Here is a 24946-nt window from a genome sequence, read left to right on the forward strand (position 1 = left end):
AGCCCTCCGTTTATGCCGGTTCACAATAACGCCGCTGCACAATTCACGATTTTGCTGTGTAATTCCCCGATTTTCCCTATGCCAGACTGATTTTCGTTTCAGTGTTGACGTATTTACCGAACCGCGACATTGTACATTCGTTAAAACAAAGATTTTTTATTGAATATATTTATTTTTCTGTTTAATATTATTGGGTTTGTATACATTTGCATTAAATTAATATTAAAATACCAAACATTTGGTATCCACGAGTCAAGTTATCAAACTTAATAGTCCAATAAATGGCGTCCGAATCCATAACGCCATTGAATTTAATGTATCCTTTCGACTATGGAAAGTTTGACGGTTGAACTTTGTGAGTTAGACAATGATTGGGAGCGAAGTGCGAATGTAAAAAGGAGAATCGTANAATTGGACGTATTCTAAAGCGGACGTATACCGAGGTTCCACTGTAGTGTGACTTCCAGTTTGCATTGAAAATTCGCATATAGTTAATCAGGGCCTCCTGCCCCTAAGGTTTCCATATCTGATCTCGGATTTCATCTTTCTAACTCTGTTCACGAGATTAAGGAAAAACAGACAGCTGGACAGATGACAGTAGGAATTTATAGGTCTACAATTTTTTCAAATTGCAGTCCAATAAAAGCAGAAAATGTACTGAATATATTGGTCCTATACTTAATTTTATTAATTCAATATCAATAAACATTCTCCTAATTTAATGGAATATTGCTACAATATCTACAAATAAGATAAATCAAAAAATACTATAAAAATAAAAATTTATTCAATTTAATAACAAAATGGCCTGATATGCTTTGTTGTTATAGCGATGCCAAGTTTTGTAAACTTCCACAATTTATTTAATAATAATGCATAAACATTCATTGTCAGTACATTATATACAGTATATATATCAGAACTGTTATTGTCACACTTAAAAAATTTACTTATTTTTGCAATATTTTAATTTATTCATTTGATGCCTTTATTTATTTATTTTTTTTATAAGAACAGTTTTTCCCTGCATATGAGTTCATGTAAGTTAGGAAGCATATGTATTAGTTAATATTTCTATAAAATAATTTTAAATGTTAGATTATAAAAAATTAATGCTTTTGTATACTGTTTTTACATTTACTTTGACTTCAATTAAAATTCCTAAAACAGCATTTTTATGCAAAACATCCCTTTGAATAAACATCTGATTTCTAACTTGATATGACATCATCAAAAATTAGTAATAACAAACTGATAATGATGAATTTAAAACTATTAATCATTATCTGTTATATGATGTAACTGATTTACTTGACCTATGTACTAGAAATCACAATTTTAGCTTTCAGTGATAATAATATCTTTACAACAATAAAAATTCACCAAATCGATGATATGAATCCAGACAAAACACAATGTTGACAGATAAATCATTTCTGACAGACCTTTAAACAGTCTCGTAGCCAGGAATAAATCACTGGGGCAGAAGGGCTAGAGAAACAAACTGAAAAAATAATGAATATTTTTTTCAGCCAACACTAAGCCTATTAGCAATAGTTTGAGTGTAAAAATAAATAATAGTAACCTAAGTATACATAATGAAAGCATATATTATATATACTGCAAATGGGCACTACTAAGCTAAGAGTAATTCAAACATCTGGTTATAGTGGACTATTCTACTATACTTAGAGAATAAGGATTAATGCTTAAGGATGCCCACCTATTTACATGGATGCAGCCCCATGCAACCACTTATTAGTTTGCATATTGGAAAGTGCATACAGTGATGCCAGATTTGGCTACTTTGCACCAAAATTGTCTCCTTTATTTTTTTGGCATCAAAAATATTTTCTACCGTTTCAAATAATCTTCAACAGAAAAAACATTATGGATTTCTTTTAGCTTTGTTTTGTTTAACCACTGTCATAAATATATCAGAGTGATTGCACACTTAAATGGCAAATACTGTCTCTTCCTCATTTGTAAATCATTTAGAACATAAATAAAATTTATTTACAAAAATGAATGAAACTTTATGTAGTAAATTATTTCAAAATATTATAATTTAGAGATTTCAACTGCCTATTAAGCCTTAAAGCCTTGCTAAATTTCATGACATACACGTGACTCTTACACTTCCATTTACAGTCAATATAAATCGGCAGTTATAGGAATAAATATGTTGTCTTATTGCCTGAAATTCCTGAAGATACACCAGAAATGAATTCGTTGTTAATGGACAATGTCTCGCCTCAATATTCTAGGTTAAATATTGAAAAACGAGTCCATGCAGTAGGAAAATTTATTATTAATTACAAATCCGGTATTTGTAAATTAAAAGAAAAACAGAAAGATGATAAACAAGAGAAAACATTCAATATTGTTATAGAACCTATTGAAAAGCTTTCAGTGCCATTAGAAAAAGCTTGGAGCACTTTAAAGAACATATACATGACAAAAATGTGACGAAGAATCCAATAAAGCTTATTTAAAGCTTCATCCTCGTGTTCAGTCGGCAAAATTTCAGCATTTTCAAAGTCTACCAATATATGCAATACAAAAAGTTAATGCAAATAGAGAAAAACTAATGAAACTGCAGAAACGAGTAGTAGATAAATATTTACTAGAAGCAAGACTGAGTGGAATCGATCTCTCAGATTACAATCTTCATCACTTTCAAACTAATGCAACAAAATTAAAAGAGAATAAGGAAAGTTATAGGAAGAAAATTGAAACGACAACAAAAATATTTTCCCAGACGTAATGGATCCCAATATTATTAAAGATATACCGAAACAAACATTGAAGATCGTTTACAGAGATGGAATGTCTGACATGCATTCAATTTGAGAGGATTGTGGGAAGATAAAACTCTGTCTTGTAGTCTCAAAATTGAAGAAATGAGATTTCTTATGAATGATCAAGCAAACATTCTTGGATATGAAACATATGCTGATATGTCTATGGAAACAAAGATGGCAAACAGCATCCAGAATGTACTTTCCATGATTGCAACTATTCATGCAAAAAACAAAGTAACAACAGAAAGGGAATTAAATGAATTACAAGAATTTGCCTCACAAAATAATTTTACAGATAAATTGCAACTTTGGGATATTCATTATTGGAAGAGATGGCAAATGGAGGAACTCTACGGTTTTGACAAGGTCAAAACCGTATATTGATATTAAATAAAAGTTTTTGTTAACTATAACAGTGTCTGTTAGAAATTCTGACATCAAGTTTCAACAGAAAGTAACTGAATGTAAAGTTAAATGCTTTGTGTTGTTTTTGGTGGCAGATTGGGCAGTGATGTTACAGATTTGCTAAAATGAACTTTATAATCATTTAAAAGAAATTTTTGGGCTTTTGCGTATTTGTCTACAAAATACATTTATAGGAAAGTATATATGAGTATGAAAATATAATTTAGAAAAGTTTTTAAAACAAACATTAGAAATCTATTAAAAAAATCTGATTTTTCAATTAAACATACTGATGAGTTTTTAAACCAAGTAAGAGAAATCCAGATTAATGATCATTATAGAATGGCTAGTTTGGGTATTGCAGAAATGTACCATTCAATAAAATAGGAAATTATAGAAAATGATTGAATTGCTAAGGATAGGAGATTATAGAAAATGATTGAATTGCTAAGGATTGTGCATTTTTTGTCTGAATAAATCAGACAAAAAATGGCACACATAAACTGGAACTACATACTAAACACACAAATTCACACCTAAATGCTAATTCCAGCAGTGAATGAACAAAAATAAACTTTAATGTTCAAACGTTTTCGGCTGTCTTTCAGAGACCCTCATCAGGGAAAATGCTTGAAACAGAAAAAACAGTTCTACCTTTTGAAAAGTTTTAGTTTTCAAATATAGCTGTGTTCTAATCTTTAAACATTTAAACACTTTTGAATACAAAGATTGTTACGTATTACAATATATAAATAAATTGCTTTTTAACTAAAAGCTATAAATAAATTCATTAATAATATAATATAAGGTGTTGTATAAGTTAGTCTGATATTTTAACGCATAAACGATGTTCAATAAGGAAAATTGTTTCCTTTACATAGCCTAAAGCTAAAGCATAAGTACACATCAAAAATTATTGTTATGCTTTGTGGCATTGTAAATAATACTTCCACAATTGTGGAACCAGAATATAGTCAAAGTTAATGCAACCTCCCTTTATGCTCGCTATATAAATTTCAAGAACCTCCAATGAACGTAATTTGTGTCAGTCAAAAGCCCTATGTAAAAGAGCAGCTTCATCCCAACAAGGAGAAACCCTGGGTTCGATAGTATACTGGGCTAGTGCAATAGTATACTTCCCCTCGGACACATCATATTTGTGGTCCCATATTCTAGCTTCTAGTGATCTGCAAGCATATCCAATGTATGTTATACGTCTATCAAAACATTCGTCTTGCAATGGAATGCAATACACTCCTGGCACTTTCTTGTCATCGAATTTGTCTTTTGCATTAGATAACAGCCAAAAAATGTTCCATTTTCTCTTATTAGTTAAGCGCAAGTTTAAATCCTTAGCAATTCTATTATAAATTTGTTGGAGGGACAGAAACATTTGAACATTAAAGTTTATTTTTGTTCATTTACTGCTGGAATTAGCATTTAGGTGTGAATTTGTGTGTTTAATAAATTGAATAATTTAAAAATAAAATTATATAATCAATTTAATAGAATTTGCTTATAAAAGTAATTATTTTTTATATAGATGACAAATTTTATAACAGGAGTCAGTAATAGGGCCAAAATTTGCTGAAACTTACAATGGTAGATATAGATAATGATATAAATTGAATAAAAGATATACAATTTTACAGAAGATACATAGATGATGTTTCCATAATACGTGATAGTAAATTTATTGATATTAATGAAATAAATATAAAAATAAACCAAATAAATGATAATATAAAATTTAAAAATTTAATAATATAAAATAAAAAGTGAAATCAATTACTCAGATATTACAATAGAAAGAAAAAAAATAAATTAAACTTTAAAATGTATAAGTAAGTGAATAATGAGAGAAAAGTAATAATTTCTGATCAAATATTCCTTTAAATATAAAAGAGAATATATTTAGTATGGAATTAAAAAAATAAACATTAGAACAAGTAATGAATTAAATAAAAATATTAAAAGAAAAAATGATGTTAAATAATTACCCAAAAACCTTAAAGAAAAATAGGAAAGAATTAATACAAATTAAAAGTTAAACACAAATTACAAAGTTAAAATATATATCCTTTCCAAATACAAGGCTTTTTTGAAGAATTAAATACAATATTTAAGAAATATGATATAAAATTAGCTCCTACTTATAAAAAATTAAAAAATAGAATATTTACTAATAAAGCTAATATTAGTAAATATAATGTATTAGAAGCAGCAAAAATAGTTTATTCTATTCATTGCACTTGTGAAAATACTCATTACTGTATAGGTGAAACTAAAAGGAAATGAACAATTATTTATTGTGACATCATTACAGTGCCAGGCTGCACTTTTTAATCATATTTTTTATTTATTTAATTTGAAATGTATGCTGTCCACTTCAAATTATTAGTAGTGGCTTGCCCCATACATCATATTTTTCCTTTAACAATAAAGTAGTTTTGGTTATCTATTAATTGCTTTCGGGGGAAGTTTTAAATTGAAATAACGAGACTTTCAGTTTGAATCAAAAGTTCGTATATAGTTAATCGGGGCCTACTGCCCCTAATCTTTCCATATTTGGTCTTGTCTTTCATCTATCTAACTCTGTTCTTAAGATTAAGGATAAACAGATGAATGGATGGACAGACAGTGGAAATTTACAGGTCTACAATTTTTTCAAATTGCAGCTCAATTACAAGAACAAATGGAAGATTTAAAACATAAAAGGCAAAATTCTGTTTTTCACGAACATGATTTATTCAATAATTGTAATATCGATGAAGAAAACACTACAGTTTTACATAAAGAAGTAAATACATATAATAGGAAATTTAAATAAAGTATAGAAATGTTAAAAATTAAAAATAAAATTCATAAAAATTTAAGTGTAAAAATAAATGATAACTGGATTTCATTTCTATGAATTAAAAGAAATAATAATGTAATATATGTACAAATAATATGTAATTTAAAATATAAAACTATAACAAACGTATACAACAACTCATATTAAAGAATTTGTAAAATAATAAAAGAATTATTATGTAAATTATATGATAAAATACAAAGCTAATATAAAAGCTAAAGTCAAAAATGAAAATCAGAATTTGTAGTGTAAAAGCGTTGATTCAATGCAATGTAATAGTTGTATTTTTAAAATTTAGTAAACTGCTTATAAAAATAAAAAACAAAATTCTAATATTAAATGTAAAAACTTTTGAAAAACTAGTTCACTTATTAATTAAAATATATGAAAGATTATAAACATTGATTTTAATGTGATTCTAAAAGGAGGAAAAAATGTACATCGAGGTATGTCGTAAAAAATTTTAAGAACATTTTAATAATATTGTAGTATTTACAATTGTATTTTTTAGCCAATGGAAGAGGGGTTTACACTCAAAATGTATCTTGCCAATTAATAAAGTGGATGTACTGAGTCTATTGCCTTATTATACCACTTCATTGTGTGTAAGAGAAAGGAAAGTATATAAATAAAATAAAAGATAAATTTCCTGAAAAAAAAAAAAAGACAAAATTGAGCAACATCACAAATCCAAACAGTTGTGTTACAATGGCCTCACACAGCTATTACAAACAAACCCTTTAGTAAAAACCTCATAAAAAAAAACAAATTAAACAATAAAATTATTATATACTAAAAGACTAATCCTGTGTTATTATAAACACAATTATGTAAAATAAAAAAATATAACATTTTTTTTAACAATATATATTAGATATATGAAGTGTGGAAATAATAATAATTGTTATAAGAGGAATAAGATATTAACAAAACACATTAATTATGGAACAAAGATCTGCTTTCTTTACTTCCATAAAATTTGAAATAATCTAAATCCTGAAAGTAAAGATACAAGAAATTATAACCAACTAATATCTAAATTGAATAATGTTTGTAATATAAATAAAATTACATCACAACATTAGAAAAGTGAAAAAGTCCAATGTTACTATATCACGTTGTATTTAAACTCGGCTTGTTTTTTGTGTTCCTTTAAGTTGTTTGACATCCCTGTTAAAAAACAATAGGAACCAATTAAAACCAATATGAAATTCTAATGGCACTCTATTGGTTTCTATTGAGATATAAAATCAATTGAAACTAATAAAAATTTCTATTGGTATTTTAGGAGAATATTTATACTACTATAGTTTTGTGTGGATAATGAGGGATGTCATATACCCCACAGAAAATTATAAGAACAAAAATAAAACCTTTGTATAACCCATCCCATCATATATTCAGTGCCTCTGGGACAGTCATTGAAAGCAAGATAATTACTGGTATGCAATTTAGAAGTTTCCATATCAAGCATTATAATATTGCTTTCTGTTTCTAAATTATTGTAGATACAGGTAGCCCTCCGTTTATGCCGGTTCACAATAACGCCGCTGCACAATTCACGATTTTGCTGTGTAATTCCCCGATTTTCCCTATGCCAGACTGATTTTCGTTTCAGTGTTGACGTATTTACCGAACCGCGACATTGTACATTCGTTAAAACAAAGATTTTTTATTGAATATATTTATTTTTCTGTTTAATATTATTGGGTTTGTATACATTTGCATTAAATTAATATTAAAATACCAAACATTTGGTATCCACGAGTCAAGTTATCAAACTTAATAGTCCAATAAATGGCGTCCGAATCCATAACGCCATTGAATTTAATGTATCCTTTCGACTATGGAAAGTTTGACGGTTGAACTTTGTGAGTTAGACAATGATTGGGAGCGAAGTGCGAATGTAAAAAGGAGAATTGTCACATCCATTCGACCATATTCCGAAATTCTCAATGAAAGAAAACAAAAATGTAAACAAAGATGGATACTTTTTCCGAAAAATGCGAGAGATCTGAAACTAAAATTTTTAATAAAAACATTTAACTTTATTTTATGATAAAATACATTTTAAAAATTTTTATTTGTACTTTGTATTATATTGTATTAATAAACAAAATTATTTGCGTATTTTTCACTTATGTGGAACCTAACCCTATACCTCAATGTAAATATGGGTTCGTTTTACGCCGATTCGATTTGTGCCGGCTTTTGTAGGAGGGCTACCTGTATACAGAAACAACCAAGCCTGAATATTCTATAATAAACATATTAATTTTTGGATTAATTGGACAGTATTGTACATTTCAATTTGGTCATTTTGGTTTGGCCATTTTGGCATAAGAAAAATTTTCTCCATTAATTTGACATTTACATTAAATGACATTAATGTCAATTTTCTCCATTGACATTAATGTCATTTAATGTAAATGTTATTGTAAAAGTGATGTGTAACAAGTCATTCCACCACATTTACCAGAAATGCTATTTATTAATGATTATCTTACTTATTTTGCAAACTAAGATTTTTAATTAGTTATATTTTCTTCTAACTAATCTTTTTATCTTTTCACAGTCATTAAATTTTTAAGATTTAAAATAAGATGTTTAATTATATAAAAATAATTTATCAAGTTATTAATTTGCAACAGTAAAACTGACTTCCACAAGGAGAAAAAAATCAGCTATTTTTTAGTTAAGATTCATTAATAAATCATGTAATCTGTCATAAAAATTTATTAAGAAACAAAATTTAATAAATATGTCTCTTAACAAATTTCCTGAATTTTATATTAATAAACTGAAGAAAATTTATTCAAAAATTAACTATTTTGTTACAGAATCAAAATTATTAAAATTAGAATTGAAAAATGATACACGGTACCATTTAAATTACATTAATTTATAATTTTTGTTTTGTTTTCATTTTTACACTACTTCATTAACATCTGCCCAAAAACTGAGACCGTGAAGAATAATTGTAAAAAATTAAAATATTTTGTAAGCAAATTTTATTGATATTAGATCATTAGAAATTCTGTCAAATTTACAATTTTGCTAACTTATACAGCATTTTTGAAGTCGAGAAATGTTTTAAAATTTAAATATACCAATTTATACCATAACAAGGACTCGTTCCTACCTATTTTGTTGCATTTTGTGACGACTGGTTGTTACAATAACATTGACATTAAGTAACATTAATGTCAACTAATAATAATAAACTAATGGAGAAAGTTTCTTTTTTGTGCCAAAACGTTCTCATATCAAAATGGTCATGCTGAAATGTAAATTCTGTTAAATAATTACTTTAAAGTAACATTAACTAATAATTATAATAATTATTAAATTTAATTCAAAAAATAATTAACAAAATCTAAACTAATGATGATATTAGCTTTTTTTTTTTAATTAAAGCCAAATAATTGCCAAATTATATCAGGCTATATTGCTATTATTATTATTAATTGAATGCTAAATAATTTAGCACAAAAGGTACTATCTCTTGCTAAATTTAACAATTATAATTAATAGCTTTTTTTTTAATTTTTAAATTGTGGAAATCTGTTTTACATTAATTAAGCTAACATTTATACATCTACAACAGCCATAAACAATCGGGCTATATTTTGGATAAAAATACTGTATAGCCCAATAAATTATGGCTGTTGCAGATGTATTAGCTTAATGTATCGGGTTTCAATGATCACGTACATTTAAGCTAACATTTATATAAAATCCAAACGCAAATTATTTATCGTATTTATACAGACACTTGGCAAATCACAGAATTAAATTTTATTCAGTTGATAATAATTTGTGTTTAGATTAAAAATTACTGGCACGGTTTCAAAAATACCAGATTTATATAAAATTTAAAATATTAAATAATTTTCAATCCAGTGTGTTAGCAAAGACAATAGCTTAGTACAGTGGCATACACACACAAGAGTGCATTTGTGTATTGTTTTCACCAACGTTTACTTGAAGATGCCTGCCTCACGTTCAAGCCGTAGATAATACTTGGCTTTAAGTGGTACTGAAAAACATCGCCGAAATACTGAGAAACTCAGTTTGTACTCGACGGCCACCCGCGTTAAGGCAATTACAAACTGTCTCAATTATGTCAATTAAGTGTAAAAATAAATAAATACTATTTATTTTTATTTTGTAACTAATTTCTTTTATCCAGTAATAATAATAAACTCTGAAAAAGTTAAAACAGAAAATAATTTTATCTTCAATATTAAAACTGTTTTCTGTCTAATTTTGTTCAAAACATTTTAACCTTTTAAACAGAATTTCGTCAAGAGTTTTTCTTGTTTAAATATTTTAATTTTAATGCATCATTTATTTTTAGAATTTTGAGGAAAAAAGTGAGGAGTATAGTTAAAGACTTTGTATCATTTTTTGAAAACAGATTAATAGATAATTGTTGGTCCAGTAGATAGGTCAGTTGTCTGCCACTGGCCAGTCACTGTGTGAATCAACTTTAATTTGCGATCGTAATTTAAAATCGGCATGTAACCATTCCATCACGTAAACCACATCCCCTTTCAAATTATTTGCCAAAAACACGGCTAACCATGCCCAATTATCTGCCCAAAATTACAGTAATGTATTTGTCTATAGTTATGGTATTAATTTATGTAGTAAGGTAGTTTAGTTAAGTGAACTAGACATTAAACAGAACGTGCTCAGCAAATAATTAACTTATCACACTACACCTTTATTTTGCTGAGATAGTTTTATTGAAGAACTAATGTTTTCGGCCTACTCTATAGGCCATCCTCAGGCTTAATGATAGAAAAAGGAACATTGGTGCTCCATTAAATAGAATACATAAATTTAAATACAAAGAATAATAACAGAAAAACAAGAAAAATAACTGAAAAAATAATTCATATACAAATACAATATAAAACAAAGCCAGACCTAGTGACAGAAAATAATAAATAAAAATAAATGTACTAGTTAATTACGAGACAGCTGTAAAAAGTGTTTTGATCAAAGTAGATAATACTTTAACAGATATTTACTTTCAACTACCTTTGATTTGGGAAACTTTCCATTTGCAAAACAAACGATTATTTTTTCATTTGGAAACATTCCAATTATAACATGCAACAGATTTTTATTTGACATAATACCATACGTTGTACGAATCGACGACTGAAACAAAATATATTATGTTTTTATTGATAAATGTTAATGTTTATTACAATAATTGTTTTTGAGATAAAAATTAATTCAATGCAATATTACATACAAGATATGACCAAAAAATAAGAGACCCATCGTCATTTTTCACGCAGAAAAAACGCCATTTATTGAATTCCAAAGAAAATCTAAAGTACTGTATTATAGCTTTCATATACATTTTAATTTAAATGTTTTAAATTATTTTATTGAAGATAAAGTGAATATAAAATTCATTATGGCTTATAAAACATGTTTTTTAATATTTAAAAGTTATATTCTTTTTCATTTATTATAACTTACACTAATCCAAAATTAAACTGGTTCTACTCTAGTTTTAAGTAAAGAATAGCATAATAAATAACAAAATACAGAATTTTAACGTAAGTATTTTGAATTTATATTGGATACAGATAAAATATGCAACCTTCTTTTATAATTCCAAGAGAAGTAAAAGAAAGTGAAGAAATGAATTAGGAAGTAACATACATACATACTTACTCTATCGCCCCAACTTCCACTGTTGCAATCCGTATCCAAAGATTGTGAAGTATCGCTGATACGAGACTGCGCGTCGCTGTCCCCGAAGCTTTCCGGTCCAAAGTATTTCTCCTAGCATTAAATACAGAAATTTGTAATCATCAATTCCTCAATATTTTGAAACGCGCACACGTAACTTTAACATTATCAATAATACGATCACATAATTAAAAGTAATAACTTTTACGTCTCGTAAACACGAAGGCAGTTCGAAGAGCGATGCGAGATATTTTATTACCGAAATCGTACTCGTCGAGCCCGAAATGGAAAGTTCAAAAACCATCGGTCCAGAAGGATCGGACTCCCAGAAGTCCCACCACACTCCCCTTGCCATACCTGCCACGGGTTACCGTCAAGATGCTTCTCCTTATTGTTACAAAACAGCATTTTACAAACTTACAATTTAAACATCAAATATTAACAAATACAATATGCATAAAATAGACTGTATGCAGGACTGTATATATAACTAACAATAAAGAACATATAAACAACGTTATGTATACTAAAATAGCTGATTAGAAATCCCTTAAAAACAAATAACAAATGGTACTAAACAACATCAAAACAAACAAGCATTCAGTTATAATCTACCAGATAAAATTAACCACAATGTATCAAATTTCTAATTTCAAACATATTTTTAACAACTTTAGTTATTTTAATAAAATTATTTTTACTTTGAACCATTTCGTAATACTTACCTTGAAAAGACCAATTTTTATCTTTATTCACGTTCATTATAAATAAAATATTATCAGTTTTATCTCTTATATAGTCACGTTAAAAAAAAAATGCTCCAAAGTATTAACCTTTCCACATTCAAAAAGTCACTTTTGACCAATGAAAACTGATACAATTTTTGCCAGAAATCTCTGTGCCCACTCAATAACTGGGTATTATAATAATTCAATTCTATCCAATTTTTACTTACTCTTTGTTCCACTGTAGGGGAAAAAACATTGATGTGATTTTACCCTTAACTTCCATATTCCATCTACTCTGCCAGTAATTCTTTATCTAAATATATATTTATAAAATTACTTGTCCTGACTGACTGACTGATTCATCATTGCCCAGAGCAAACTGCTGAACCTAGAGGTGAAATTTTGTACACAGGGTACGTCACGAAAACGCACACTAAGAAGAGATTTTTCGAAATTCCCCCGCAGGGGGAGAGGGAGAGCATTAAGGGTTAACGCAAAGATCGGTTTCTACTGTACTATTTTAGATGACTTTTTATTTTCAACTACATTTAGTCTTCATTGAGTACTTAAGTGTATTAAATTGATGACATTTCAGACATTGTTATAAATATTTTTATATATTTTGATTTTTAACCAAATGTTCAAACCGTTTTAAATTCGAATTTGTTATTGCATATTGGTTCGATTATAGAACGATTGTAAACGTTCCAGAAAATTGACCAAATTGAAAACGATTTGTTTGATTCTTGGCAATTCTCATCATTCTCGGCAGTAGGTGTTATATAACAATTACTATGGTTGTTGAAATACTGAATATAAATGGGGTTTGCTTGCAAAATCCACGCAGGCAAAGTTGCAGGTAACAGCTGGTTTATATTATATTCAATAGTTTTAATCTTTTTATTATCAATATCAATACTAAAATCATATTCTAGGCCTTTAAATACAAAACTTTGTTTTTTCCTTATTTTACTAAAATAATACCATTTCATCATTTCTACATCAATTGGTAAGCAATTAGTCAATATTTGGAGAGCAGCAGTAGAAATTGTTCTATGTCCTTTTGACATCATTATTAATGCAACTCTCGAGTAGTCTGCATAAACTTATCTATATGATATTTTTTAATAGAGTTCCACCATACGTTTATACCATATACCAATATTGGCATCATTAATCCTCTATAAATAATTTCAATAATCTTATAACTCATTCCTCATTTCTTCCCGCAATAGTTCTCAATTTATAAAAACAATAAAGAGCTTTATTACATACGTATTCAACACGTGGAGTAGTATTTAGGCATTCTCCATAACAAATACCCAAATTTTTTATAAACTAACGTACCCAATCTTATTATTATCCAATTTGATAACAGGCGATCGCCGTTTCACAAGACGTCCTTTCGATAACGTACGCTTAGTTTTCTCGACGGACAAAACCATCTTATTAGACTCTAACCACTCGTTAAAAATCTTTAGAGCAAATTGCGACTTTCCTCCAATTTTCCGCGCCCGTCCGCAGGTGTCTACGACGCCGATTCGTCTACACGCGCGGCACAAACGATTCCGAAGTTTCTCGATATTCTCAAACATCCGTCGAAAAACAAATTCCGGAATAAAGGTCCCGGGACCGATCTCCGAGGGCAACCCCTCGTTACTTTCTTACACGCTTTATCGACGCCTTGGATTAATATACGACCTTTCTCAAAATAATCGAGAATTATACGATACAGATCTTTAGAACAATCACGTATTTTTAACTCGTTTAGTACTGCGGGCGAACGTAAGTAATCAAATGCACCCTTAAAAGTTCGAGAACCGGAGGTTCTCAAACTTTTCGTTTCGTAGACCGGACGCTCTCGTCGTACGAAAACGGAAACTAGGAGACCGGAACGCTGGGGGTGGCCGGCAAGGCTTTTCCCGACACCCGGGAGGAAAGTACCGACCGACGTCCGCGCCGCGTACGAGCGGAGGAACGACGAAAGAGTCCGTCGAGAGGCGGCGCGTAGACCGGCGTCGGGCAAAAACGGACGACCCGGCCCGCCTCCGGACGGCGGTCGGGGCGGGAAATCGGAGCCCGGACTCACCTCCACGCATTCGTCGTCGGAGGGAGCGTCCCGGGACAGCAGTTCTTCGGACACCCACCGCGAAGAGCCGAAGGTCTCGAAGAGTTCCGAATCGCAGCCGCACTTCTTCCGGAGGTCGAGCCTCAGACGACGAAACAGCTTATAGCAGACGAAGGAGCCGATTCCCAGGAGCAGGAGAATACCCGCCGCACGAACTGCAAATAGGTAATAAGAAAAAGTCAAAATTCCACCCTCTCCGGCCGGACGGTCGGGGCCCGCGTGGGAGGAACGGATCCGTCCGGGGAAGATCCGGGATTTTCGGGTCCCGGGGCAGACGGGGGTCCCGTTTCTCGTCACATTAAGAATCTTATTAAAATTCGATTTTAATAACACGAAAATCAGTCGAAATATATTTATTTACGAAACGGTGCGGAGGACAAACTTTATATCTTATATAAAAACAACATAAGAAATAAATAATTATTATTAACAAAAACGTATAAACAAACAAAATTTTTAATAAAATAAAAAAATATTTTTTACTACGCGATAAGTGCCGACAAAGTATTAAAATTTATGATAATTCAATTTTTGTGGGCCGGCAAAAATTGCCCTATTAGTCTGTACGTAGATCCCCCCCGGATCCGACGACGTTCGGCCGTTTCTGCGTCGAAACCGATTCTATCTTTAAATTTTATTAAAGCCTTTCCCCGCCACTTCCGCCGGAGCCCACCCGCGTCTACTCTGGGCCGGGACGACCACGCGCCCCGATAAATACCGGAAAGAAAGGCAGCAAATATTGGAAATTCATTTCTACCGGTAAAAAACTATAACAGATGGGAAACGAAGTATTCTCCGGACGGCGATAAAATCCGGAGGAGCCGACTCGGGCGCGGGTAAAACGCCCGGAAAAAATATTTGCCGGACAAATAGGTCGGCGCGAGAGAAAAGTTCCAACGCGGTAGCAACAAGGAACCGCTCGGTGGAATTTTTCGCACCCTCAACGCCGGAAATAAAGCGTAGACTTTTTCCGGTGCGGTGGGAGGCAGCGATTCCGAAACCGCGGACGGGCGAGCACCGAAATAATTATTATTAAATTCGGTAATTAACGGCCAGGCCGGATTTAGGCCGACTTCTCGGCCGTCGTTTACCTTTTCGCCCGCTACGTAATAGGCCGAAAGGCGGCCTTTCCGCCCTTCGAATTTTTCCTAACGGGACGGCGGCCTCCGGAAAAATACGAGGGAGACGAAGAAAGAACAGTTTTGTGGGAAAATGAGAGAAAGTGGCCGGTACGGCGCCGAATTCCCCGTGGGTAAAGAAAGCAAAAATAAAGTATGGCACCCTCCTTCCTTCCGCCGGTCGGGTTAAAGATCCGCGGCCGGACACGCATTCTACGCAAAGGTGCCCGGGTTCTAACGGGAATGGGCGAATTACTTCCCGGCGTAAAATCTAACCGGCAAACTAGACGGTCCGTCGTTAACTTTCGTCGGACCGACACCGGGCCTAGGCTAGCTCTATCCGATTAACGGCAGTCTCCGGACACTTCTTTATTACGTCAGGGCCGAGAGTCGGAGCCGGGTCCGGCAGAACTTTCACCTCCGCCTTCGGGTTACGGCGGCGGAGAAAGTGATCGGTCCTCCCCGCTCCACGCGGCGCTCCTTCCCCTCCCGTTTACCGTCGTCTTCCGCCGTAAAAACTAAGCGCCCGTCTCGGCTTTCGTTCCCCGCCCCGGTTCGTACCAGCGGGAAAAACCGGAAGCGAAGAGAAGGAAGGTCCGACTCACCTTTGCCCGATCTTCCGTCGGCCAGCAGGGGCGCCGCCGCCGGCAGCAGGGACAACAGACGCGCGCACTTCGGCCGGCCTTCGACTTCCACCCCGACTTTTCCCTCGGCCTCCGTCGTCACGTGACGCGGCCGGTGGCCGCCCTTCATCCGCCCGGCCCTTTCTTCCGCCGGGAAGGTGCGGGACCCACCCACCCGCTGCAGGGTTAAGATCCAGGAAGGTAGAACGAGGCGAAATCACCTTTTCTCGCGCCCACCCTTTCTCTTTCCAACGGACTATCCGCTGGCCGCCGCCGGTGCCATCTACCGACCGGCGTGGAAACTTTCTTTGTTTTGGTGGCAGTCGGGACGGAGTTCCGCTTCCGTCTTCGGACCTGGCTCTTCTTACGTACTCTTACGTCAAAAAACGTCGATAAACGTTTCCGCCGGTCATCCACCTTTTCGGATCTTCCGGTCCGCTCCTCCCCTCGTTTTCTTTCCTTCCCCTCCGTACTCCCGGCCGGGCGCGTGTTTCCGGTGGTCTTTCCGGATGTACCGTGACGTAAAAATAGTCCGGTTTCGACGGCGCGGAAAGAGTGGCGGCTTTACGTCGTCGAAGCTAAATTATCCGCGGACCAAAAGTGTTTACTTTTCGGATGCGTAAAGTGACGGAATCCGTTAGGTGCAGTCTATTTTCTACTTATAAAAGAAAGCCTGGTTTATCGTTAAATCTGGCCTATTAATTAATTAGTGGGTTTAACGGGTTCCTCGGACCTTCCAAACGTAACGAAAACCGGTTATTTTCTTTTCTATCGCGCTATTATTGTTTCGCAGCTAAAAACACTACGGGCAACGAACGTCATTTCTTCTCGGGGTTCGTCTTACGGATGCGACCGTGTCTAGGGCCGGGGACGGCCTTCTAATTGCGTTTGTCGACCCCGGGAGAAAAACCTCCGGTCCAAATGTAATTAACGTTTCCTTATTAAGCAGGGTTCCGGTTCCGGACTTCGGCCCCCGGCGAGGAAGGGTCTCGCCACTCGTTTTAAGGGGCGATAAATCCGGGAGTTCCTCTCATTCCTCGGCTTCGGCCTTATTTACGGACGGCGGAATCGGCTTCCACCGGCGGAAATTAAGCCCCCCTCCGGTTTGTGTTTACGTTAGTAACGCCTGCCGCGACGCTCCGACGTTTTTCGGCCCGTCCGCGCCCAAACCTAAACGGACGAATAGAAAAGAGCCGCTCTCTCCCCGTCGGCCGTTCGGACTCGGGTCGGCAGCCTTCTCGGAACGGAGAAAACTAAGGGTGCGTCGCCCTTCTCGGAACGCCTCTTTCGTCGGCAGTCACGAAAGGGAGAGGGGAATACCCTCTCTTCCCGGAAAGGTTTTTTCACTCGAGTTCGGAGTACGAACCCCGCGCCGCGACGTCGCCCGCGGCGTTTTATCGCGCGGAGCGTCGAGGGATGAACGACGGCGCCGGCGTCCACCCCGTCCCTCCCGGAAGCCGACCATAGGAGACAGCGACTCCTTCCCAGCGCGGAACTTTTTCGGTAGGGGAAGGCCGTCCGAGGCAGAAGGAAGCCGCCACGGGCGAAAGAGGAGAAGAGGCGGAAGCGGATTTCTCCGCGGCGACCGCCCCCGCTTTCTCGCGCCGCGGGACTTCCTCCGTCCTAGTATCGATCGCAGCCAGCGCCGGTGGCGCTCTTTCTCTCCGGGAATGGCCGAGAGCCGCGGTTTCCGACCGGAAAGAAGACTTCTCCGTCGAGGTCGAGGGAAACGGGACGGCGGGCCGAAAACTGCCGTCTCGAATCTTTCGTCCTTTTATCACCGGAGGCCAAAAAGATCGTAATCCCGCCGTCGTCGGAGGGTGGACCCCGTCTTCTCCACTATTAAGACAATGGTGCGTGACCACTATTAAGACAACCCGGCTGGTCTCATAGAAATTTTCCTATTCTACCGGATAATCCCCCGAGTGGCCGAGTAAAGAAAACCTACGTTTATTTCCCGGTCCGGAAAATTTCCGCGCAGAGGGACGTGCCCGGGTCCCGCTAACTTTACGGACATAAACGACCCGGGCGGTTTACTTACGTCGGTAATTCTCGCGGCCGGAGCGCGGGGAATTTCCACCTTCGACCCGGTCAGAAGATGACGTTTTACCGAAAGGACGGTCGATCGAACGCCCGACGCCCGGTTTGTTTACGTGGCGCGCGGACGGAGACTCCTCCCTGGGGGCCGTCGTCGGCGGGAGGAACCGAGAAAGAGGGAAGAAGGACTCACCGGTTTCGGCCGGGACGATCCAGGGGTCGTCGGGACAGCCGTCGGACAGGAGTCGACGAGCCGCCGTCAAGTTGCCCCGGCTCCAGACCAGGGGTATTCCGGGTTCGGGTCCCGCCCAGCGGGCGCACAGGGGACAGGGCGGGCTTCCGTAGTAGACGGCCAATTCCAAGGTGCAGAGGCTGGATCGCAGCCCCCCCACCGGCGGCGCCATCTTCAGCACGGCCGCCGCGGGCCGGACATGCCGAGGCCTAGGGGAATGGCTGTGGGGCCCGGGCCCTCCCCGCCCGCCGGTCCTAGCGGAGGCCCCTCCGACCCGCAGCCATGGATGCCGCTCTCCGCTGTCGTCTTTCCCGCCCGCTCGGGCGTCGGACGGAGAAGCTGACTTCTTGCTGGGAGGTGGAGGCCGACGTGCTTCCGTCCGCTCGGGTGCCGTCGTCCTTTTGCCGCGATCGATGTCTTCCCGACCTGCCTTTCGCCTGCGGGAAAATCCCCTCTTTCCGTAAATCGGCCTTTCCTTCTCCTTCCCTCCGTCGGGTGGCGCTTTTCGCTCCCTCCGCCTTTTTACCGTTCCGAAATTTCGTCGACCGAAAAGAACGGTAAAATAATATCCGGAAGATGGTCCGTCTCTTTACGATTTTCTTTCGGGGCCACCCGGGTGGTCTTTCCCTTCGGCGGATTCTGGCCAATCTATTTTTTTTGCGTTATAGTTCTAGCTAAAATCTATTTCCAGTTTTACCAGAAAAACACTTTTACAGTGAATAGATTTACATTAAACGGATTAATGTACGGTACAGCACGTCCGTGTGGAATAATTCTCCGTGCCGGGCGGGGTAGATAAACGGAAGAGTCGTTTTCGCCACTTCGAGTAAACGGAACGTCGGACATCCGCCGAGAAGGGGATTTTTCGTCCGAAACCGAAATTGCTGCCGTCGACAAACGTTACTCCGGTTCCGATTGGCGACGTATAAAAATGGCGCGATTTAACGAAGAAAAAGACGACCGATCGCCGGTCTGGTCGGACGTTCTCTTACGACGGCGGCGCGGCTGGGATCGGAAATAAAAGGACGAGCGTCCGGATGGGTGGGCGACGGCTTTCGGATACAAAGACAGAATGGGTTTTTGCCTACCGGAGTGACCCGGTGGATTTATGGCGGCGTCCTAAGTCGGAGAAAGAAGCGTCGTCGTGGGCATTTATAAAATATGCCCGCCACAATAACGCGGTTCTAGTTAGTACTCGGCTATATGTTATTCGCGCCTATGCCGGAATATCGTACGATTTCAATTATTTTTTTTTACGTAGTAGGGAAGAGCGTGGGTTTTTCTGGAATAAAAGTAGACCTAATTTCCCACGTATCCGAATAACGCTCCCGGGACGTCTCGTGTCTCGAAATCCCGGGACTTTTTCTAAATTTCATTGTCTCGGGTCGAGACTCGAGACACGCTTATCGAAATTGTATTTTCAAAAGGTTAGCCGAGTCACGCTTCCTTCGTTCTCCCCCTGTAAACAACGCGGGTGGGAATAATTTACCAGGCCGCGTGACTTTTAACCTTACTCCGTTAAATGTTTGTTAAAATATTTGCGCACCGGCCGCCACAGCTGACAGTGGCAAAATACGGATTTTTTTACTTCGAATTTGAATAAAACCGCGCTTATTACTTTTGCGGAAGATTCGCGTTACAGACTTTTTGAAAATATCCCTGGTATCCAAACGCCAGATTTGGAAATAATGGACGCCCAACCCAGTACCGGTAGCCCTACAGTACACAACCAACCCGACGAGTCGTTTCGAAGTCAAATGGAACGGGCAATCCAAAAAATCGAAGAAAACGTAGCCGAAATTTTTGCAAAAAGATCGAGAGCGGCGTTAAAAAAAGGAGTTCCGGTTATTGGAAGAAACCGGAAAACGTACCGAAAGTTTGGAACTACTTTATAAAGCTTTAAACGCGATAAAACCGACATCTGTTGAAAACGAGAGTGTGTTCTCCTTGTCCTGAGGCATTATTACAAAAATCAGAAACAGATTGTCGGACAAAGCTGTAAATGCTCCGATGTTTTTAAATATCTATTTTATTAAATCGGAAAAGATGTCTAATTGCTAGTTCATTATATTATTTATACGACTAACGAATAGAAACTAGGTGATGATTATCAATTAATGATTAGTATGATTGCTAAGTTGGTTTTATAATTTTAAGATTTCACTGCCAAAAAATGGATCTACGATTATAAGAATTAAACGTACCAACCGTTTAAACTTTAAATAGCGTTATAAATGTTAAGATTTGATTTTATGTTCGATACTAAAGTTGCTTTTTTATCGATACGTCTGGCCAAAAATGAACTCGATTGTAATTTTATTCCGAGGACTTGGACATCGCGCCTTTCCTCGCCCGATAAAAGTAAGTTTTCTATACGCGACACGATCGATTAAAGTAGAAATATAGATAATTGCGAATCGCGAGTAGCGTAGACGGGAAGATTATTAGATTATCTGTTGTACCGAAACGACGCCATCGAACCGTCTAACAATTTTATATAATAATAATGTCTCGTAATTACGGAATGAATTTCGTAATCGGGAGTAGATTCCGGAGAAGTTTCGAATCGTCTACGACGGACGAAACGAAAAGTATGTGGATTCGGCGTCGGGAACCGTCCTTTTATTCCTCTCTTCTATCTTAATATCGCGGCTATAGGCCGTCGGCTACGCTTTATTATAATACGAACGTAATACGTATGGGGATTTCGAGAGTGGGGGTGCTACCCGATCCGGATTCTCCGTGGTTTTTCGGAGAACGTCGCACGATTACCTTAGAATTATCTTAGTAACCTAATTTTACTTAATCCGAGTTTGGCCGCTAGCGTTGTTTTATTTTATTTTTATTTTAGAATAATAAACCCACCGCTTTAGTATCGAGAGGTGCCGCCGCACCGTAAGTAATCCTCCGAATACGCCCGTCGGAAGGAAGTTTTCGAAACTCCGGAAATTATCGTCGGTCTTCTTAGCGTAATTTAAGTACGGCGGCGCGTGGTAGGTGGGGAAACGCTTTTCGAATTGGGCGAAAATATTTCGTTAATGGACGATCCGCCCAATCGATTTATATTTCGAATCGGCGTTAATTTTTAAGCCGGTATTTTTCCAAACAATTTCCAGCCTCGGGAATCGTTCTCGTCTTCTTAGACCCAAGTACGTGCCCCAAAACGGAACATTTCCTCGAAAATACTGGTAAAATATTGGATACTCACCGAAAAACGCGTAACTTTCGACGTAAGCTTGGATTGTCACCGCTTATATTCGCTTTCCGAATGACTTTTACCGTGGAACTTATCTAAATGTGTCGATATCCGTTTATCTAATCGAAGGCGTAACAACTATTGTACGTGTACGCGCGCAAATATAGGTTTTAGAGAAAATAACGAATAACATTAAAAGTTTTTCGCCGCGCGAACGGTAAAGTTCTAGAACGACCGGAATGGTCTTTAGAGTATTCGTCGGCAACCCGCGGTTCCCGGGCGCTAACGCGTTGCCCCGGCTTCGACAACGAAATTTAATTTTCTCCTTTTGCGTCTGGTGCCATTGCGCAATCCCGATTAGGCCGATATCGGTGAGGTCGAACGTTCCGACCGAACTCTACCGGCTAGAACGCGAGGAAAGATCGATCGAAAGTACGATTTAGTCCTACCCGCCGTACGGGGCTGGTAGGATGCGACTAAATTGCGTAATTTGGCCAAGCCGCGGCACCGGCGGCCGATACCGACTCGAATCGTCGTCGACCGTTAACTATTACGTAATAAAAAACCGGACATTTCCGGACTGGGGGTAGTGTTTTTATCGGGCGGCGGACCGGAACGTTGGTCTTCCGCACGCGTTAAAGCCCCGTTTCGCGCTACGAATTTGGCGTTTAATCGTCACCCGCGGGTGCCGCGTTTATTCCCGTACGATTCCTGAAAACCTCGTTACGCGCAGTCTACGGAGTAAATATAGTCTATTAAAATTATTATAGATTGGCCACGATAGTTAGAATGGCCGTTCGTGAGTTTTGTACCGAAACGTGGCGGATAACTTATATTAACCAATGTCTTTCTTCGTGTTTATAATTTACCCGCCGAAAATCAGCGTAGCCGATCGGATACATTAAATATTTAGTCGCGAGAATTAATTTTGAGGGTACTTTTCGGCCAAACATGGAATTTATTACAAAAATGAAAAAAAAAATTACATTAGTCAAAATATTTTCCTTTATTTCCTATAATATTAACCGCTAAACCGGCGCCGGCGAGTTTTTATCCAGGGATAAAACTCTCCGTAAGTTTCGACGAGTTTCCGGCGATTATCCGCGGCTCTTTTTTTCTGGCGAAAAAGTAAGTTTTCTGGTAACACGCGCCAAAAACGCTCTCTAGGAAGTTCCGTTTCCATACTTAAAAAGATGCGACTCTTAACCCGTCTTCGCTCTTAAATTATCCGACATTAAACATAAAAGTGAGAATTTTAACCAGCAATAAATATAATTCGGGTTTGACCACTAAAAGTCGCCACTAGAGTCCTCTTTCGAAGCCCTGGAAACTAATTGGCCGGTATCCTAACTTAGATTTTATAAATATTCCGATAAGAAGTAAACCGAACTTTGCGGGCAAACATTTCGTAATATTCTAGGGCGCTCGGAAGTAAGGTCGGAAATTTTAATCGGGTTAAAACGACGAGAACGGGCGACGCGTGACAAAACGAGAATAATTTACGAGGCGAAACGTCGGAATCGAGTAAAAATTCCGAGTTAAAGACGTTACGATTTAAAGTGTCCGTAAAAGAAATCCGTCGACTCCACCCTATTCATTATTATAATGTCTATAAATCCTAAAGAAAGTCTTTTCTATCGTTTTTACACCAGATTAAATTTTCTCTAAGGTAAAGGGGGAAAACGTGTCGCGTGCGTGGCGGGAAAATATTTTTAAAAGTGATAAAAGTTTACGGTAAAATTGAAGAAACTGAAATCCTTTTTTAGATGATTTTATAATCTGTAATTTTATTAATATTCCACTGTTATTTCTATCGTCATTTAATTCGTAAAGTAGTCCAAAATATGGTAGAATTAAATCGAATGCAAAATTATCCGATTTTTGCGTAGTTTCTTAACCAACTCGTATTTCCTCGTTTATTTTCGCACGGACAATGCTTTTCACCGATTAGTACTATAAAATCTTGGAATAATGAAACCGGAGAACGGTCACTTTTCGGAATATTTGAATACTTAACTAAAAGTAAAACCTATCGTTACCGAGAAATGCTTAGTTATAATTGTTTGAAGTCGTAATTATCTTTCGAGTAGTAGAGTAGACGAAATTTTAATTAATAAATTGTCACAAAACGTTCGTGTGCTTAAGTGTTTGTGGGATTTCCACAAACGTACAAATGCGCCTTGGCAAACCCTATCTGTAATTAATCATTCCGTACGGACGCGTGTGTCTAATCGTGGAAAATTTATTTATCTAGTCGTACCGGACACTCGATTTGATCACCCGTTCTCTACTCAAATTTTCGTCGCGTTCAGCCAATGTAACTGGGAACGGTCGACGGTCTCGACGCGTGGCGTTCTCGCTTACGTTTCGTATCGCTTCGAACCACTCGTAAAGAAAGGATTCTGGCCATTATGGCAGCTAACTATCGCCACGATAACTACCCGAACCGGTTTTATAAGGCGCGTGGCCAATGAGAAATTAATTACGGGCTTAAGTCAACCTAACAATTAGCGGTAAGTTAAAGGCTGTCGAAACATACGTAAGTCAAACGCGCGTTCTGGAAACTCGTGGATACCGGAGGTATGGAGGACGAATAACGAAGAGTAGGGTGCGGGATCTAGAGAGCCTAAAGGCTCCGGATTCGGAAACGCTCGCTGCCGTGGACGGCGAGTCTCCCGTAAGCCGGAAGGAAACGGTGCCGCGGATGGTAGTTAATCCACTATCTATAACGAACGAACGAGTCGGGCGATCGACGTCTCGTACCGGACCCGGGATACAGCCGGCCACTTTGCCATTTATTTCAACAAATGAAATAAGTAGTGCGTTAATTGATAAAAAGTAGTCTTAAAGATTTCGTTAGTAAAAGTAACAAATTTACAAGTTTTCTCCGAGCGTGGGGTAAAAGTCAGTTTCCCACGCTCGAAGAAAGTTTCCCACTAACTCCCTATTTCGGACGGCCGGATTCCATCCCGGGTTTCTCGGAGCGGTAGGCTGTCGCCTTAATCGCTCAACCATCCGGCCCCGTGAAAGAAGCGTCGTACACGTATGTGACAAAATCGAGCGAGAAGAAATCATCTTATGTCTCCTCTATTGCCGTTAT

The 24946-nt window shown here is 37.2% G+C and overlaps 1 protein-coding gene across 1 annotated transcript in view; it reads right to left on the reverse strand.

Moving 5' to 3' along the window:
• LOC111638488 overlaps positions 1 to 19114 on the reverse strand; it is a 74582-nt gene extending 55468 nt beyond the window's left edge. Inside the window, exons 1-3 of the mRNA XM_023384219.1 lie at positions 18612 to 19114; positions 14602 to 14795; positions 11767 to 11877 (exon numbers count right to left, since the gene is read on the reverse strand). Of these exons, the coding sequence (XP_023239987.1) occupies positions 11767 to 11877; positions 14602 to 14795; positions 18612 to 18822 (516 nt within the window). The 5' untranslated portion in view covers positions 18823 to 19114. The remainder of the gene's footprint in view (positions 1 to 11766; positions 11878 to 14601; positions 14796 to 18611) is intronic.
• Between the last annotated feature and the right edge of the window lie 5832 nt (positions 19115 to 24946).

The sequence above is a fragment of the Centruroides sculpturatus genome, unplaced genomic scaffold (genome assembly GCF_000671375.1).
Source record: "Centruroides sculpturatus isolate CEXI.00-Female unplaced genomic scaffold, Cexi_2.0 scaffold1110, whole genome shotgun sequence".
Lineage (NCBI taxonomy): Eukaryota > Metazoa > Arthropoda > Arachnida > Scorpiones > Buthidae > Centruroides > Centruroides sculpturatus.